Source organism: Chelmon rostratus, chromosome 5 (genome assembly GCF_017976325.1).
Source record: "Chelmon rostratus isolate fCheRos1 chromosome 5, fCheRos1.pri, whole genome shotgun sequence".
Classification (NCBI taxonomy): Eukaryota; Metazoa; Chordata; class Actinopteri; order Chaetodontiformes; family Chaetodontidae; genus Chelmon; species Chelmon rostratus.
The window spans coordinates 133,794-152,347 of NC_055662.1; the positions used below are offsets into that span (position 1 = coordinate 133,794).

At 38.1% G+C, this 18,554-nt stretch overlaps 1 protein-coding gene across 1 annotated transcript in view; it reads left to right on the top strand.

Moving 5' to 3' along the window:
• The window catches only part of arid3c (AT rich interactive domain 3C (BRIGHT-like)), an 87,729-nt gene extending 73,797 nt beyond the window's left edge, over positions 1-13,932 (top strand). The window contains exons 5-8 of the mRNA XM_041936354.1: positions 1,863-2,107; positions 7,931-8,236; positions 10,209-10,298; positions 13,763-13,932. Of these exons, the coding sequence (XP_041792288.1) occupies positions 1,863-2,107; positions 7,931-8,236; positions 10,209-10,298; positions 13,763-13,932 (811 nt within the window). The remainder of the gene's footprint in view (positions 1-1,862; positions 2,108-7,930; positions 8,237-10,208; positions 10,299-13,762) is intronic.
• Positions 13,933-18,554: the final 4,622 nt, after the last annotated feature.

Sequence of the window (18,554 nt, forward strand, 5' to 3'; positions counted from 1 at the left end):
ATAAGAGGTAAACTGATGTTTAATCTGCAAGCCACTCTCAGTCATGGTATGTGAGATGACACAGGACAGGCCAGCAAGAGGGAGTCCTAATGTGGAAATGTATACTTAGGGGACTGTTCAGATGTAAATCCCCAACAGAGGTGGACATATGGGTGATGGTGGAGGAATGCATTCCTGTTCCATGTACAGAACATGACCGTATTCGTGAGTTAGGTAAAATATGGGTGGAGTAGGACAAACCATTATGCTATATATTGTATTATCTTTATGATAACGGCAGAGTTTTTCTGATCTGACCCTGAAACTCTCTCAGATGGCCAGCATCTGATCTGATACTGCTTGTTATTAAAGTTCTCTTCAACTCAAGCTGTATCAGCGGAGTCCTTTCTACATCATCATCACACCACTGCTCAGCAGGACCTGGCTGATAAACATCAATGGTTACTACTGTCAGGGATGTCGGGGTTTTAAGGGGGACTATGAGGGATTGAACCCAGATGCAGACACACACGCTTGATTCAAATTAATAAATTTATTAAACACAACGAAAAACCACAACTAAGGAAACGATGATTAAACACACTAGGGACAAGGACTGTACATACAACAAAGGCAACACAGGGAAAAACGGAACAATCACACACACACACACTAACACTAACACAAAACACAACAGGGATGAGACAAAGACAGCACTAGAAACTTACACACACACAAGAAACATGGCATCACTAAGACAAAGACTTGGAACAAAAAAAAAACCAAAAAGATTAGACTAAAACACTACAGCTACAAAATTAGACAACCAAATACGCTCCCAAAGGAGTAAAACACAAAGGGCTATGAAAACGAAACTGACCAACTGAAAGAACTAGATAAGAAAAACTAACAACTCAAAATACGCTCCTAAAAACGAAGGAACAAGAATCTAATTAACAATAGTAATCAAACAGAAAAATGTACATACATATCGTCAACCTTTATTTGTATTCTGTTATTCCTACTACTATTGCCTGCTGCCTGTATAACCCGAATTTCCCTGGCAGGGGATTAATACCATGGAGCTAACCTTCTCTGTTTTATTATGTCCTTTTTCAGAGGGGCACTAGAGTCAAGTGTCATACATAATGAACCTGTACCACTATCAGCCAGATGATCAATTTAGAGGGACTAAGGTTAGCAAGGGTTCTGTATTAAATGCTAATGGGATCACATCCTTAAATTTAGTTTTTGCCTAATGGTGGGAAGTCTGGTAATAGGGATTCAAACGATATTTAATGATGGTCTGATAAAAGAGGCTTCTGTCAAGGGACTATTAAGTGTTCAATTTCAATGTCATACGTAAGAACAAGGTCAAGAGTGTTGTTAAAACAGTGAGTTGGTCCATGTACACTCTGATGGAAGCAAACTGAGTCTAATAATGAGATAAACGCAGTACTAAGGCTATCATTATCAACATCCATATGAACATCAAAATCACCTACAATATTTACTTTGTTGTGTTGTTTGTTTTTTTTAAGGACTAAACCTGATAAAAACAGAGAATTCAGATTTAAATTCAGAATAAGGACCAGGAACGTGGTACACTATAATAAATAATGTTGGCTGCAGTTTTTTTCCAGGCTTGGTGTAAAAGACTAAGAACAAGGCTTTCAAATGAGTTATAATAGAGTTTAGTTTAAGGTTGATTAATTTCACACTTGACATTATTTAATAGTAAAGTTCTGTAGCTTGAGTGGTCATAATTTCACTGTTTTTTCAATCCCACTCCCACCCTGAAAAAAATCATCTAATTGATTGAGAACATGTGATACAATGAGAAAAAGGAGAATAAATTATTGAATTCTTCTTCTTCCCTTTAGGTATATGAAATATCTCTACCCATATGAATGTGAAAAGCGGGGACTGAGCTCCCCTGGTGAGCTTCAGGCAGCTATCGACAGCAACCGTCGGGAAGGCCGTCGGCAGAGCTATGGCTCCACTATCTTTAATTACTCTCCTGTGGGCACACCCACCCTCCTGTCTTCACCAAAGATACAGATGTCTCACCTGTCTGTGCCCACTCACAACAGTGGCCACATCTCTGAGGTGCCTGTCATCAAGAAAGGTAAAATAAGACAATAAGACAATTTGGGGCGACTGTGGCTCAGGTCGTACACTTATTAGAAGGTTGGTGGTTCAAGCCCTGGCCTCAGCAGCTACATGTAGAAGTATCCCTGGGCAAGATACTGAACTCCAAATTGCTCTCGATGCTGTACATCGGTGTGTAAGTGTGTTACTGCTTGTAATGAGCAGGTGGCCTAGCTACCAATGTGTGACTGGGTGAATGCGAGCTTGTGTTGTGAAAGTGCTTTGAGTGGAAGTCAGACTATTAAAGGGTTATATAAATTCAGTCCAGGCAACATACATTTTCCTTTATATATATAGGTGAATTTTCAACTCACTGGAGTAAGAATTATATGATTATTCAACAAGATTATCTGCATTTGGTGAAGGCAGAAATACATGGCATTGAAACCAAAATTACTTTGTTAGCCTTCCAGGATTATCCTAATTAGGTGAACAAGAAGATCCAAGTTGGCAGAACTCTTGTCAGAACTCTTGTAAACCTTAGTTAAGTCAACAACAGTTGGCAAAAGTTGAGAAAACTCAAACATCTCTTGCATCACGTTGCCTTGATATTTTACGTTTTCTCAACTTTTTATTTTTTACAGTGAGGGGTATGTGGACATATGTCACTGGACACCAGAAAATTTCCCTTTATTTTCAATTCCCAATGTTGACAGGTACTATCAATACAACAATAGTCACATTTAGCAGTCTGCTGCTAAATAATTATAGCTGGTTCTCAGGTTTTGCTGAGAGTTAAACCACTGTCTATGAAACTCAACAATTTGACCAAAAGTTGTAAAAGTCCAAACTGTGAGAGATTATGTCAAAGTAGCAATGGTGTCTCCTGAAGATGTTAGCAGCTGACTCAAGCCAGAGTTGCGACGTGGGATCAGGAGTGCCTGAAAATACCTGAGAGTTCCTGAAAGCTCCAGATGAGAAAGAGATGAGAAGAGAGATAGCAACCAGCCAATCCTGAAAATACTAAAAATAGGCCACACATTTTTGTGTGGCCTTTACCTCTCCTCTTCCCCTCCAATACAACCTTTTCCCTGCCATCAAATAACAGGTGAAACAGATACTTTTCTGTGATATTGGGTCGATGCTAGTGTTTAACAGAAATTCTTAAGAATTATTAGATCAAATATTAGGATTTAATTTCTGTTCGCTTCGGATCCCTCTTAATTTATCGGTTTATTTGGGTGAAATCTCTTATTTCACTGTTTCACAATGTTTTTTAACACTTCACTGATTTTAACACTTGTTCTTTTGTTTTTCCACCAATTTGTAGAAATATCATGATTGATCTGGTCTGACGGTCCTCATTCACAAATTTGGTATGTTGCTGCATTCATGACTTCAGTGTGGTGGAATTTTCTGCTTCTGCTGGTGAAGAATGAAATAGAGACTTCAGCCGGCCGACAAGTTTTTATTTTCTTTGCAAAGAAAAGGTCAATCAACATGTGAGCGGTCAGCAGACTCTGAGCATGGGTAAAACTGCACATTTTATACTTGCGGAGAAACCAACCCCTGGGGTGTGTTTTCCATCCTTTGTTTGCTGCAGGGTCGGCCCCTTACCCAAAGGTGTGTATTCGTACTTTTCTCTCTTGCGGTTTTTGGTACCGACCCCCTGAGGTGCAAGTTAAACCATCTAGAAATCACAGTTTAAAATACAATACAATTTGGATATTGCTGAAGGAGCAAAAGGGAAGTTGGAAGTCTCCAGTGGTTGACAAAAGGATTTGAATATTAATGAAGAGACAGAGGGTAAGTTGTGTGTCTCATGTAGTTGAGATGCAAAGGAATTGAATTAACAATTACAATGAAAGAGTTTGACATTTTGATGAGACGGTGGGAGGTTGTGTGTCTCACAAAGAAGTTGAAATTACAATTACATCAGTTATTCAGTCACATGTTTATCATTGTATTCTTTGTATTTATTCATGGAAGCATTCGCCTATCAATCATCACTTAAGACTTTGAACTAGTTAGATCTGACTAGTTAGATCTGACACTGTGAGCATTGTCAAAGACAAACAAATTGTGAAGTCTGATCCTGGCCTTACTGTCACCATGACAATGATGCCATAGGGAAATAAGCCACATTAAAAACACATTTGTGTTGGGACAGGATCGCCATGAATAATCTCCAGCTACACTGTATTTGTATTTGTCCAAGGGCCAGATTTTTTGTAAGCAGACTGGGGGGGGGGGATCAATAAAAAATGTAATTAATTTAGGCCTAATAACCCTATTACTGTTTAATATTTTCACTTTCTTACAAAATTATATATTTTTTTATTTTTTTATGAGCCTATATTAGCCCTTTCATGCATGAACTATGACAGCCACAGTCAAGTGTTTTTATTAGTCTTTACACATGAAAAAAATAAGTTGGAACTTAATTTTTTCAAACTAGTTTTTCACATGTCCACTGCATTTGAGTTTTTTAGCTGAGGAAATATGTATTTAACATACCAATGGAAATTTTAGCAATAGTGTTACCCCTTAGTTGTTACTTGATGTTACCAAATTTTATTTACCTGCAAGGGTCTCTTGTTATAGAAGGATTGTCAAGGTTTTCCTGAGCTGCACATACATCTCAGACATCATATCATATCATCATATCAGTCATATTTGTGGGATTTGTGGCCATCCCACCAACCTTACCACTCTCCGTATACCCCTTACATTTAGGCAAGGCTACACACAGTGAATTCAAAAATCACCACAAGGCAACCATTTGTTTTAAAATATCAGAGCAGCAAGCAGTAGGCTCAGTAATGTTAGTTCTTACATTTAGTATGTGACTACAATTGGGTGGTCAGAATCAGATACCTGTTCGAAAGTGAAATGCTTTGAACATCCACGCATTGTAAAAAATAAAACAGTGATTATGAAAACGAATAGGAGGAATGTCAATGTAGTCATGCGTGGAGCATTTTTCTGTGCCTGTTATTGAGTTGACTCTTAGATTATCAATGGACAAATAGTTAATGTGGGCCCTTATAATTCAGAGTCCTCAAAGTGACCTATGTGTCCTAAATCTTAGCCCACACTAGAGGATAAGAATTAATTAAGATGAATTGGTTCTTTAATTTGAATTCATTGTAACAGCATCAACAGTTTTTAAGACTTTTATCCCCAGAAATTAAATATATTCGTGAATTACTAATTAAGTAAAGCAGCTTCCTCTATTGAAATTCTAGCAAAGCCATACACCTATATCTATAACCTCTGCAATGGCTGGAACTGCTGCCCTTTGGCAAGGCATCTGATGTCTAATGGTAGTGATGATTTTGGCTTCCAAGAGGGCACTTTAGCACATGTTTTGGTGTCCAAGAGAGCACTTTAGCACGCGTTTTGGCTTCCAAGAGGGCACTTTAGCACGCGTTTTGGTGTCCAAGAGGGCACTTTAGCGCGTGTTTTGGGGTCCAAGAGGGCACTTTAGCACGCGTTTTGGCTCCCAAGAGGGCACTTTAGCGCACGTTTTGGCTCCCAGGGGGCACTTCAGCACGCGTTTTGGCTCCCAGGGGGCACTTTAGCACGCGTTTTGGCTTCCAAGAGGGCACTTCAGCACGCGTTTTGGCTCCCAGGGGGCACTTTAGCATGCGTTTTGCCTTCCAAGAGGGGACTTTAGCGCGCGTTTTGGCTCCCAAGAGGGCACTTTAACGCGAGTTTTGGCTCCCAGGGGGCACTTTAGCACGCATTTTTCAACAATTGGGCCATGAGGGGCTGCACTTAAATCCATGTGGCATATTTTACAAAAAGCACGGCTTTGATCAGTGATATATAACCCTATATTTCCAAAAAAGCTGGGACATTCTGTAAAATATAAATAGAAACAGAATGTGATGAGGTGTAAAACACTGAAACCCATATTTAAAAATAGCACAAAGACAATATAGACCATGAGAAATTTTATTGTTTTAGAAAACGATATCCTCTTTTAGAATTTGATGCCAGCAACACGTTTTAAAAACGTTTGGCCCGGGTCATGTTTACCACTCTGTTGCATCACATCTTCTTTAACAACACTCATACTTGTTTAGGAACTGAGGAGACCAATTGCTGTAATTTTGAAAGTGTAGTTTTTTCCCATCCCTGCTTGGTGTATGATTACAGCTGCTCAGCAGTTTGGGATCTCCTTTATTTTTCAATGGAAAAAAGTCAGGACTGTAGGCAGGCCAGATCAGCACCCAGATGTTACAGCTAATGTTGGCAGCTGCTGTAATGGAGGGGAATATATTAAGCATCAAAGAAGCGGTTATACCTCCGACAAGTGTTACAGTTAACCTTTTTCTTTCCTAGAAACATTAAAAATACAGGAGATTTACAGAAGTACTATTGAAATCTACACATGGGCCTATGCTCAACCATATTTTAACCGTGTTAACCAGCAGATATGGGGCCCACATTGGCTGAATCTATGATCTGAATTAATGTCAAATCACCTAGAGCAATCTAATGTGTCTAATGACACTTTTCACATCAGAGCTACTTACTAACTAGCTTCTTTCAGCTTCCCCCTCAGCAGTGATGGTTGGATTGTGTTGAAAGCACTGGAGAAGTCAAAAAACATGTGCTGTCCAGGTGGGAAAGAGATCTGTGCAGCAGGTAGATGATTGCGTCTTCCACACCAATGCCTGGTCGGTATGCGAACTGTAGGGGGTCCAGCTCGCTGTTTACCAGGTGACCGAGGTGTTTCATTATGATCCTCTCAAGGGTATTCATCAGGTGGGAAGTTAAAGACTGGTTGGGCTCCCTGGGATGCACAGGGCTGGAACTCTCTCCAGACTGAGGTTCATGTTGTAAGATATACAAAAGGACCCTTTGACCCAATTTAAATTTGTCAACCATTAGAAATTTGTCTTACCGTTTATACTCTGGCAGCTCTCTGAAAATTATGTCTGGGTGTATAAGACCGTTGTACGTAGTGGTGAAAATCAATGAGCCGTACTGTTTTGTGACAATTGCATGTGTATATGATTTTTGCATCCACAAGATGATAAACACTTTAATTTGTCAGGTATTTAAATTTCTAGATTGGCATTATGCATAAACAGTTTCTGAATTCAGTTTACAGATAATTTTGCTGATATTAAACCCCATACAGTGTAGAAGATTTCATCCACAATACACAGAAAAGATATCAGCAAGAGTTGTCAGTTGTCGTATTATAGATGAGATACAGATTTACTGAACCGAAGATACTGAACCTCTGATGCTGTACATTGGTGTGTGAGTGTGTTAATGCTTGAATGGAGCAGGTGGCCAACTACCATTGTCTGAATGGGTGAATGCAGGCTTGTGTTGTAAAAGTGCTTTGAGTGGTCGTAAGACTAGAAAAGCATGATAAAAATACAGTCCATTTGTCATTTAAAGATGGCATCCATACAAAATGCTACTCCAGGTACCAGTAATAGTGCTAGCCTTAAAAAAACAGAACCAAAAATACTACAGGAGAATACAGGGAAAAACATACTGGAGCAAAAAAGAAAAAAAAATGACATGCATTATGAAAGAGATACACAGTAGATTGCAATTATTCACAGGACTAATATATTCCCTGTGAATATTGTAAACATATATCTCTTTCATAATGCATGTCACCTTATTTTTTGTAGCACAGTATCTTTATACAGCAACAATGCGAGCAACGACAAAATGTAAGAAGTGAAAGTTGACAGCACAGAGTATTATCTACTGTATTAGGCTAATTTATGGATTGGTGACAGGAGCTGTCTCATACAGCCCATTTACATGACTTTTGTCTAGGATACATATGTGTGTTTGGAGAGAGACATCACCTTCTTAATAGTCTTTTTCTCTACAGAGGAGCCCATGATGGCCAGTTGCCTTCCTAGCCGAATGGCCCTCCCTATCTCACCCGGTGGCCATCGCACTGCAGCTGTGGCTGCCCAAGCAGCGGCAGCTCAGGCAGCAGTGGCGGTTCAGGCAGCAGCCCTGGAACAGCTTAGAGAGAAGCTGGAGTGTGGTGAACCACCAGAGAAAAAGATGATGTACGTGGCAGAGGAGCAGCAGATAATCATGCAGCATGCCTTGCACCAGAACCTACTGGCAATGGCCACCCAGCTGCCCCTCAACATCAAACTCAACAACAGAGGTGAGACACTTGACACTCACAGGAGGTTTGAGTACACTGATTTGTGTGGAGTTTATATGTTCTCTCTGAGTTCTCTGGGGCTTTATAAGATGCAATAATTTAGTGGTGTCCAGAGGTGTAGCCAAGATTTTAGAAGTACAGAGGTCATGAGTTACATTTTTTTTTTTTTTTTTGGAAAAATTTAAAGTCTCTAAAGTTTCTTGTTTAATCAATTTGAAACCTAAGTGCAATTTTGTTAAATTGTAGAATAAAAATCCTCCAATTCACTGAAACAAAATGGACATGACCTCTGTGTCCTCAATGGTATTTATTGTGCAGCTCTTTTATTATTATTATGAACAAATCTCCTGAAAAGACTCAAACCAACAGTGAGTATCCCAGTAACAAGTATTGTCTGTGTATGAAGGCCTGATATGATTCCTCTCTGCCATAGAGCTTCATTGTTTTCCAAAAACTATTAAAGACACATTAATGAACCACACTGTTACACTGGGTGACATGTTCTTTCACTGTCATCAACACATAAACACATTGTAGTTGCTTTTTACTGTCCTGCGGTCCCAAATAGCCATTAGCATGCCACATGTGGATTAATACGCCGCTGAAAATTGTCTCAACAACTGAGGAATGTTTAAGAGTGCCAACTGTTTCAGGAAATTACTCGACTTTTTAAAAAAATGAAACTATAAATTTGTGAGGGTTCTTTTTTTTAAGATTTATGTCTTCAGTAGGAACTATTGGGCTTAAGGCTGAGTGCTACAGACAGGGTAGGGAAAGCAAGAAAGGTTTGAGAGACAGACTCAACACATTGCCGGTTTTAGTCATTCTGAGACTAGTTAAAATCTAGAAAAAATGCTGGCCTTTTCTCATCAAATTATCCTCTTACTGGAATAGATTACATGTGGATGTGAATCGAACATAACAGTTAGGTCTTACAATGAAACATAGACATTGACTCATTCAATATTTGTTGAAACACTTAACAAATGTAAGCCTAATTTTGATGTGTAATTTGGAAATTGGGTGATATAAGTCATGTTGACTTTGTTAGCTGCCAGGGAGGCTGTCTAAGATCCAGCAGTGAAATGCCTGAACCACTAATGTGCACATAGTTCATCATATAAAAGAAGTAACGTAATTTCAATTCTCTGTTTGTCTGTGCTGCAGAATTGACAATAAAGCTGACTTTGACTTTGACTTTTGATATAATATGCAATTTGACACTCAGCTCCACAAATGTTACGAAGAAATACTTCTTCTTGACCACAGGCAAAAAATCTGCTTGTTATGAGTAAAAATACCTGTATTGCTGGGCTTTGGCTGCAGCCAACACATCTCATGACAAGCCATAAGTCACATGTGACATAATGATAGAGGCTAAACGAAGAATAAGGGACCTATCTGCACAAGTGGGATATCATTTCTGTCTGCATCACTGCCTCTCTCATATTAGCCATAATAGTAGGCTTTGCACTTGATATATGATGGAAAAATGAGTGAGAATCTTTCTCAGGTTAATTCCCACACTGGTGGTCTGGCTCTGGTCCTCACACATAAACACTGTCATTTAAAGATTACATCCAAACAATATTATTTGTCTCCACCCCATGCACTTAGACGGATAAATTTGTGTTTACAGATGATTTAATATCATACCAGCTCACTGAGGTTAGTCTGTGTGTGTAACATTTTCTTAAGACATCACTGTTATTTAAGAGCCAGTCACATTTATTCAGCCAATTTTTCTGTGTGCTGCTACAGGATTCATCCATAACTGACACGTACAAATGGCTGTAACATCTTTTGACAGTTCATTCTCCCCAGAACTCTTTAATAAAGCTCTCCTTATCCTGTCACTCACTGAATTATCACCAATACTCCACCAGGGCGCTCCTCTTGCTTCTTCTGTTCCCTTTCTAAATGCTCATATTGAGTTTTTCTCTCTCTCGTTCTCTGCCTCCTCTCCTGACAGATGATAGACAAGAGACCGCATTGAACCTGTCTACCAACGGCATTAGCAGCATCAACATGTCAATAGAAATAAATGGAGTTGTCTACACAGGTAAATAGAGGGGGCGTTTGCTGATGTAATTGCAGGCAGGAAATTCAATAAGTTATAGCAGCACCCTGGTGCTTAGTCCTCTACGCAATTTGATGTCTTTGCTATAAAATCCATCGTAATGAAGTGGTAGTCCAATAGAGTTTAAAAAGTTAAATATCTCAGAATTGGGCTGGTGGATTTGAGGTCGATGAGGCTTATTGTCTTATGTGCCTGCCTAGAGTGTGTGGGTGTCTGGGTGTGTGTGTCTGTGTGGCGGTAGCTTGTGTCTTGAGGTAATTACTGCCTCTCTGCTTTAACATAGACCATTCACGTCAGGTTATAAGTCTGGTGGCTGTTACATCATATCTGAGCTCTCTCTCTGAGCACCAGTGTTAAATAGCCAGAGTTTTGACTTGCTCAAGCTCATCCTTCCACAAACTGATGTAAGCGGTGTGTCGTTGGGGCATGAAGAAGGACTCAGCGAACTGTTCCCTAGCATTTATTTGCTCTGCAGAAGAAATTGAAATACATTAAACACCTTCTGGTCCATTTCCATTCTGCACTTTTGCTCCTCAGCAATGCAAAACGCACTGTCTGATTCCACTTTCTTTCCTCAAAATACATATACATTAAATTATTTCACATTACAATATGCATTTAACTCATTTTACCAATAACCTATCAAGAGCTATTCATTTTTCACAGGAAAACATTTTACATACAGTAAATTTTAACAACAAATCTTGTCCAAACAATGGATGAAAAAACCCATACAGAAGAAAAACAGCACCACCTGTTGGCTACAGTAACACAGTCGCAAGGGGATGGAGTGACTAAACAGAAACAAAATTTAAAATTTAGAATAAAACACATACCTGCAGAAGACATTAAAATACATTAATTGCCTTCTGGTCCATTTCCATTCTGCACTTCTGCTCCTAAACATGCAAACATGCGTAGTATTTACACTAGCAATGCAAGCTATGTTGCATAGGTTACATGACACAGGTCAGACTGCTGCCGTACAAATCGCGCCAAAAAAGTTAAACTAAAAATGTCTTTAAATCTTCTATTAACGGTCAGAACAACACAAAACAGGTTGGTAGCATAATAGTATGCAACAGCAAAAGATATGCACCAAAGATTATTAACATAAATAGCTAAATTTCCAAAGAAAATAATACAATCACAGCAGCATTTAATCACACAACTTACACTCAGCACTGCAAAACAGCACTGCGAGGGGTAGAAGGGAGGAACTAAGGAAGCCCAGGAGGTACGGAAAAGGCATAGTGTCTTAAATTAAAAGGTCTACATGTCAGTTACTGTTTTTAATTATTTATTTTTTTGTCTTTTTGTCAGAATTATTCACTCTCTTTGATCACCTGTTACATAACTCATACAAAGCCAACATAGTCATGTCTAGTCTCGAAAGCCATTTCAGTCTCTCTTCCAGGATGAACACATATGGAATAGATAAGAGAAGACAGTACAAGTTTGGACACACCTTCTTATCCACTACTTTAGATAGATAGATAGATAGATAGATAGATAGATAGATAGATAGATAGATAGATAGATAGATAGATAGATAGATAGACTTTATTTATGGGTTTATTGAAATTGCAGATTGCAATGATTTTCTACAATGTAGATTAACACTGAAGACATCAAGACTATGAAAGAGCACATGTGGAATTGTGAAGTATACAAAAAAGTGTTATACAAAACAGTATACAGTATGTTTATTATTTTAGATCCTTCCTTGATGACAGCTTTGCACACTGTTGACGTTATCATAGCAAGCTTTATGAGGTATTCACCTGGATTTCCGTCAACAGGTGTGCCTCTTGAACAGTTAATTAGTGGAATTAGTGGAAATCTTGCCCTCTTCATGTATTACAGACCTTCAGTTGTGTTATATAGTCTTGATATACAGTAAATAGCCCTATTCAGCTAATTTAGTAGTCCACATTATGGCAAGAACTGCTCAGCTAAGTAAAGAGAAACATCACTTCATCAGTGCTTTAAGAAATGGAGGTCAGTCAGTTGGAGAAATAGCAGCAACATGGTATCCCATAAGGTTGTGCTGTGTGTGCTGTGTGTGTCTTTTAACAAGACAATGACCCCAAACATACCTAAAGGCCATGTTATGGCTACTTGAAAGGAGAGTGATGAAGTGCTGCATCAGATGACCAGTGCTCCACAATGACCTAAACCCTACTGAAATGGTTTGGGATGAGCTGGCCTGCAGAGTAAAGCAAAGGCAGCTAACAAGTGCTCAGGGTAGTTGGGAACTCCTTCAAGGCTGTTGGAAAAGTATTCCAGGTGACTACCTCCCTGGTCAAGATAAAGCCAACTGTATGCAAAGCTATTATCAAAATAAAATGTGGCCACTTTGAAGAATCTAAAATATAAACCATATTTGTTTACACTTTTTTTGCTTACCACATAATTCCATATGTGTTATTTTATAGCTTTTATGTCTTCAGTATTACTGTACAATAACTGTATAATATTAAATGTATTTTGTAATAATGCTTCCCTCACTAAATTCTACATTATATTTGCCCACTGAACATACATGCAGGTGAACAGCCTGTTTAAATAAACTGTGGTTACAAATATAAGTATTGATACTATAACATTTAGGCCACATGTTTAGAATTCTTGAATCTTTTAAATTGCAGGATTTTATTTTATTATTAATTATTATTTTAGCATAGTTTTTTGTGTGTGGAAGCTTTAGAAGTGTTTTTATTTTGGCCTATTCATTTGTGTTCCAGAGTCAGAATCATGCAATGAGAGAAAGGTGATATCAACTGCTTGCACCAATATCTTTTTTAATGTTATCACTGGAAGTCCACAAACTAGGAAATTTTCTAACCTTACACATAGTGACTTTAAAAAGCAATCCTAAAACTACTTCTTTGACTTCTTTATAGTTCCATGCAGTCATGTCATATTACTTTAATGTGATTCTGGTATCAGATAGTTATTTGTCTTTTTCTAGAATGAATCCAATATTTCTATAGTCAAGATGATAAAAAACTCCAGGGATTACATACAGTCTCTTGAGGTAATCCAGAATTCATGTAAAGGTAGTTACATATGTAACTCTCATTTGGAGTTGTCATAGCTCAGTCGACATCAGTTGGCTCACAGTTATTTGTGTGTGGAACAAAAAAGACCTCTGATATAGAGAGCTGTATTGATTAGAATCAGTGGTTGTCAAGAGTAACCACAGTTGTATGTTCAACGGAGGAACAAATTATTTTAAAGCAAAGGTTTCTACCTAGACTACCTAGACTAATAAAAAACAAGATGCTTGGAAGGTGTGAAAAAGGCATTGGAGGGTAGTAGTGTGATGCCATTTGTAGTGAACAGACTAAAATATATAAAAAAGCCTGGAATGGTCATTTAAGAACTGATACCAGGACAGTGTTTGAGTTTCAGGCTAACAAAGACTGATGTTTGTTCCTCAGGTATCCTTTTTGCTCGGCAGTCAGCCATAGCAGCGATGACGGGGCACCATGGGAAACACAGCAACTGTCAGACTCAGGGGAAGATGAGTCCCACACAGTCCCAGCCCTCCTGCTCCTCATCATCTTCCACATCTTCCTCACTCTGTGGGCACAGAAACTCCTCCCCCTGAGTTTCCTGCCCCTCCTCATCTCTTCCTCCCACCTCAAAAGGGAGGGGATCCATTCTGTTCTCATCGACACCAAACAGTTAGAGACACAATCATCAAATAAACTTCAGTTGTTTGAAGGTGGTTTTCTCACCATGCACTTGATCAGATTCCTTGTTGGCCAGCTAACAACAGATTAAAAAGCAGCATAAAAAAACCAAACAATCCGTAGCAAGAGATCTGACGCAGTGTCTTTCGAGGACATTTAACCTGTCTGTGTTCCCATTTGCTCTCACATCCTCAAAGACATATGTTCAGTGTGAAACAGTTTAAAGGCATGGACAGCCATCAACTTAAGGTGCAACCTGAGTGAAGCCAAATAAAGAATTTCTCTTGTGCATCGTTTCAATCAAAAGATGAAGCAGCTGAACAGCTAACTCTAAGAGCTAACTCAGCCAATTCAGCAAGGAATTGACAGACCTTAGAAACTTGCTGCTTACAGCTGATACCAAAGAAGAAAATAAATGCTGGTTTAATACATAAACTGTGATCTTTAGTGCCAATGAACAAACCTTAAGATTATAGTAGGAATTCAGCACATCCGTAGTAGCCTTTCTACATCATGCATTCTGTAGAAAGGCTACTGTTTAACAGTATAGTCTCATCAGAGACCTATTAAAAGTGGTAGTCAATTAAGTTGAACAGTTACTTCAACATATAGCCAGCAAGAAGGCTACAGAGGGTGATGTACTTTATGTGTTTATCCATGTAATAACATTAGAGGTAAAAGTAAATAGTCTTAATACGTGGATTTCTTTCAAGTGTAATTTACTAAGACAGAAAACGGTCTCTTCTCTTAATCAAAGTCATCTTATCACACAGAAAATCAGCAGCTGATTTTTAACTTGACAACTAGCTTATTAGTCAGCAGGCCAATGGAACGAAGAAAATAAAGGCAACACATACCTCTATCTACTCGTAACAAACAGTGTGTCCGAATTCCATACACACACGTTATCACGATTACATTAGCCTGTCAAGGGGCCTGACAGCAAAATGGGCTGTCAGCCAATGAAATAAATTAAACACATTTGTTTCAAGATATGCACCATGTAAGCATATTATCCACTAAAAACTTAAAACCAACTTTTGATGCAGTGTTTGTCTACAAGACATGACTTTATTGTGCTTTTGTGATGCATGGTAGCAGAAACTTGAATTAATCAAATTACTCCAAAGTAGTTGCCATATAGAGACCCTGGGGCAGTTTGCAGCTCTACCCAGTTAGTAACCATCCCCTGTATAACATACACATTAATGTTGATAGCACACAGTATAAAAAGAAATTGAGGAAAATGAGAAAATGCACATGCACCCAGTCAATTCATCTGAGCTAAGAACACCATGGGAAATTTCAAACTCGGAACTTACTTACAGCACTTTTGCATTGTGTGTGCATTCTGGGACATAAACACCACATTCAAAAAATGTCTTTCACAGAGTTTCACAGTCATTAACTTTTAGTATGTTAGCTAGTGTACTAATCAGATGTGTTGTCACTGTGATAATTAGCTGATCAGATTAAAAGCTAAACAGAGAATTCACTGATTAAATCATCTTTCAGTATCAGAAACTGCACAGTAACTGATTATCTCTGCTCAGTTCTGTTGAGACAGCTATGGTGTACATGTAAGGGCTGCTCACAGCTCTTGTAATAGGACCTGCAATATGGCCATTAGAAGGAGCAGCATTAAGTAATTTCTAAGATGTTGACAACATTAGTTTTGTCTTTTTTGTCTTGGATTTCTTTAGCTGTGATCACACAATAAGTGTCACTTGATTTTGACCTGAGACAAGCCTGATCACAAGATTACGGTTTGATCATGGAATAAATTATTATTTCAAAACAAGTTTATTTTTAGTCAAGACTACAGTGATAACAAAAAAGTACAGAACCTTGTTGGTTCTGCCTTCCAGAGTATACAAAGACAGTGACAGATTAAATTGTCATTATTATTATAGCATTGTTCCAGTCATATGCTTTCCTCATTCATGATTGTAAATACTGCAGTCAGTGTCATTTCTCCACTGGTCGTGGTACGAAATACTTAGTGTAGCAAAGCTGCAGCACATGAAATTGCATAGTTTTTTGAAGAAGTCTGCAATACACACTGACTAAAGAAAATACTATATTAGAAATCTTGGTGGCATTTGTTAACATAACAAGCATTGAACATACAAAGACATGCAGTATGTATGAAATCAGTCACACTGTAGTTTTATATTGTGAATAGAATGCATGTTTGTTTAGTAATGTACTTGTGTCAAACATCAGAGCCTCTCCCTCTTTCAGTTCTCTTTTTTTCAGATTTTATTTATTATGCTGTACATTCAATAATGCAAATGTTGCATTCAGCGCCACCATTTTATTTGCAAATCCTTTTACCTTTTTTTCTTGAGTACCTCACCAATCTGCCTGTATATAATCATAGTAAAGTACGAATACAAGATATACCTCATAAATTTCATTAATTTTTTGGTACAGCCACCTGAAAATCAATGTTCTACTTCAAGTAATCACTGGATTTTTTTTTTTTTTTTTCAGATTTTTGTATAGTTATATCACAGAAGGGAATATATTACTGACACACATCTACCTCATTTGTTATAGATTGTGCCAACAACCATGTTCACAATCTTAATTGCCAGTGCATTCATGGTGTGTCATAGTCATGTACTTGTTGAAACACAAATTGCTTTTCAGTCAAACAAAAAACAATAGATTATAACCGAGAATTAAGCAACAAGTGCTCTTTACGTTTAGTGTTGTGCAGGCGCAACAAAACAACCTTTTGTGAGACACAGTCGGGACACTTATCAAAACAAATCATCTGCATGAAAACATGAACATAAAAAAGGAGGACAGCACCTGAAATGAATGGCAATCAAATATTTTTTATTTGTGTTGTCAGCAGTGGGGCCTCAGGATAGTGGTGTCACTCAGTAAATCTAACTGATCATGGAAAAGTCTTAACTGTTCTCTAATTTCATATATGTTATGGTATAAATCGGCACATGTGCCGATTTATACAATGTTTGTCTTTTGCAGATTTTCACCTGAGATGCAGTTGAAATGGATGTACAAGTACAGGTCATTATATTGGATTTTTCTCAAACATCGATATCACTTTCAGCCTGAAAAATTTAAGTTGGGCTAAATGCCTGTGTTAGCAATTTTGCACTATGCGTCCACCGCAAAACTGAGCTGTTATCTGTCATTTTGGAAATGTAACTGGAAGAAACAGTGACAGCTGAAACTGTCTTCGACTTGGTTTATCAATCCATCTGGTCAACACATTGTTACATTAACTACTAGGCAGATTTCCATCAAATTCATGTGATTCAGGTGATTCTGAGGGACTTTGCCGGTCTCCCAACCTTGATTCTAGAACACCATCAGGTCAAAAGTCCACTACTGCTAGTTCTAAGATTTGCCTTGTTGTGTGCATTTTTACAGTTGCTGTCTTCCTCACTGTGCAGGGTTTTTCATGCAGATTGTTCACCATTCTTGATTTATAATGCTATGACTAGTTCAGTTTCATGATGACAGTGTAACGATGCAGGCTGATAGATAGATAGATAGATACTTTATTTATCTCCAAGGAGAAATTACTGGTGTTAAAGCTAATACTATATTGTGTGACTATATGTGCAGTATAAATGATGATGTTGAAATTGTACAAACACAGTCGTGCAGCAGAGAACAATCCTCAGTTTCGGTGGTGAAAGTGGTTCTTTATAATTCTTGTGTTTACTTGAAATGTGTTCTTTAGTAGTCAGAGAATTCTGCAGGTAGGCACAGCAAAGGTTGAAGAAAAGAGTCCCTTCTTCAAACTTGGTGTTGCATACTTAAGCACTAAATCAGTGATATCAGCCAAGTGATTATTATTAAGGGACTTGAATACATTTTCTCAAAAGCAGCAAGCATCTGGAAAATCTGTAATGTTGTTTCAGTAATAGTGGTGTTCATATTGTCCTGGCAGAGCTAGGGTCTTCCTAGACCTCAGATAATTTTGTTATTATCTGTCACAGAAGGGTTATCCTGAATATAAAACTAAAGATTACATTTTGTAGCAACATTTTTAAAATTAATTCAGAAATAATTACGACAAAGTGCTGCAAATTCTACTGCAGTGTTAATAATCTGTCAGTTGCATAAAACTACCTATTATGTTTTTTCTCATGGCCACGCAACTTACGTATATGTGTCTCGCAAAAGCAAAGGCAGAAGTAGTGCTGCAAAACTTCTAAGACCTGATTTCAGGGTGGGTGCTTGGATCAACAAAGCATGTGACATTATTTTGAACCTGTGTCAAGTCAGTAATGTGTTTTTGTTTGTTTGTTTGTTTTTTTTTTTGTTTATTTATTTTTTACAATGAATATGATCTTTTCCTAACCCTGACCTGGGAGACACTGACAAAAATGCCCCCCACCAATTGTGTCAGGGTTAGGAAAAATATTTTCATGGGTCATTTTGGCAGACAATGACATTTGTACCTTTTACTTACCTCTTACTATTATTAAAAGTGATGGGCATAACATAAACCTGACGGGTCTTTAAATTTTCCAGGAGACTCCGCAACACA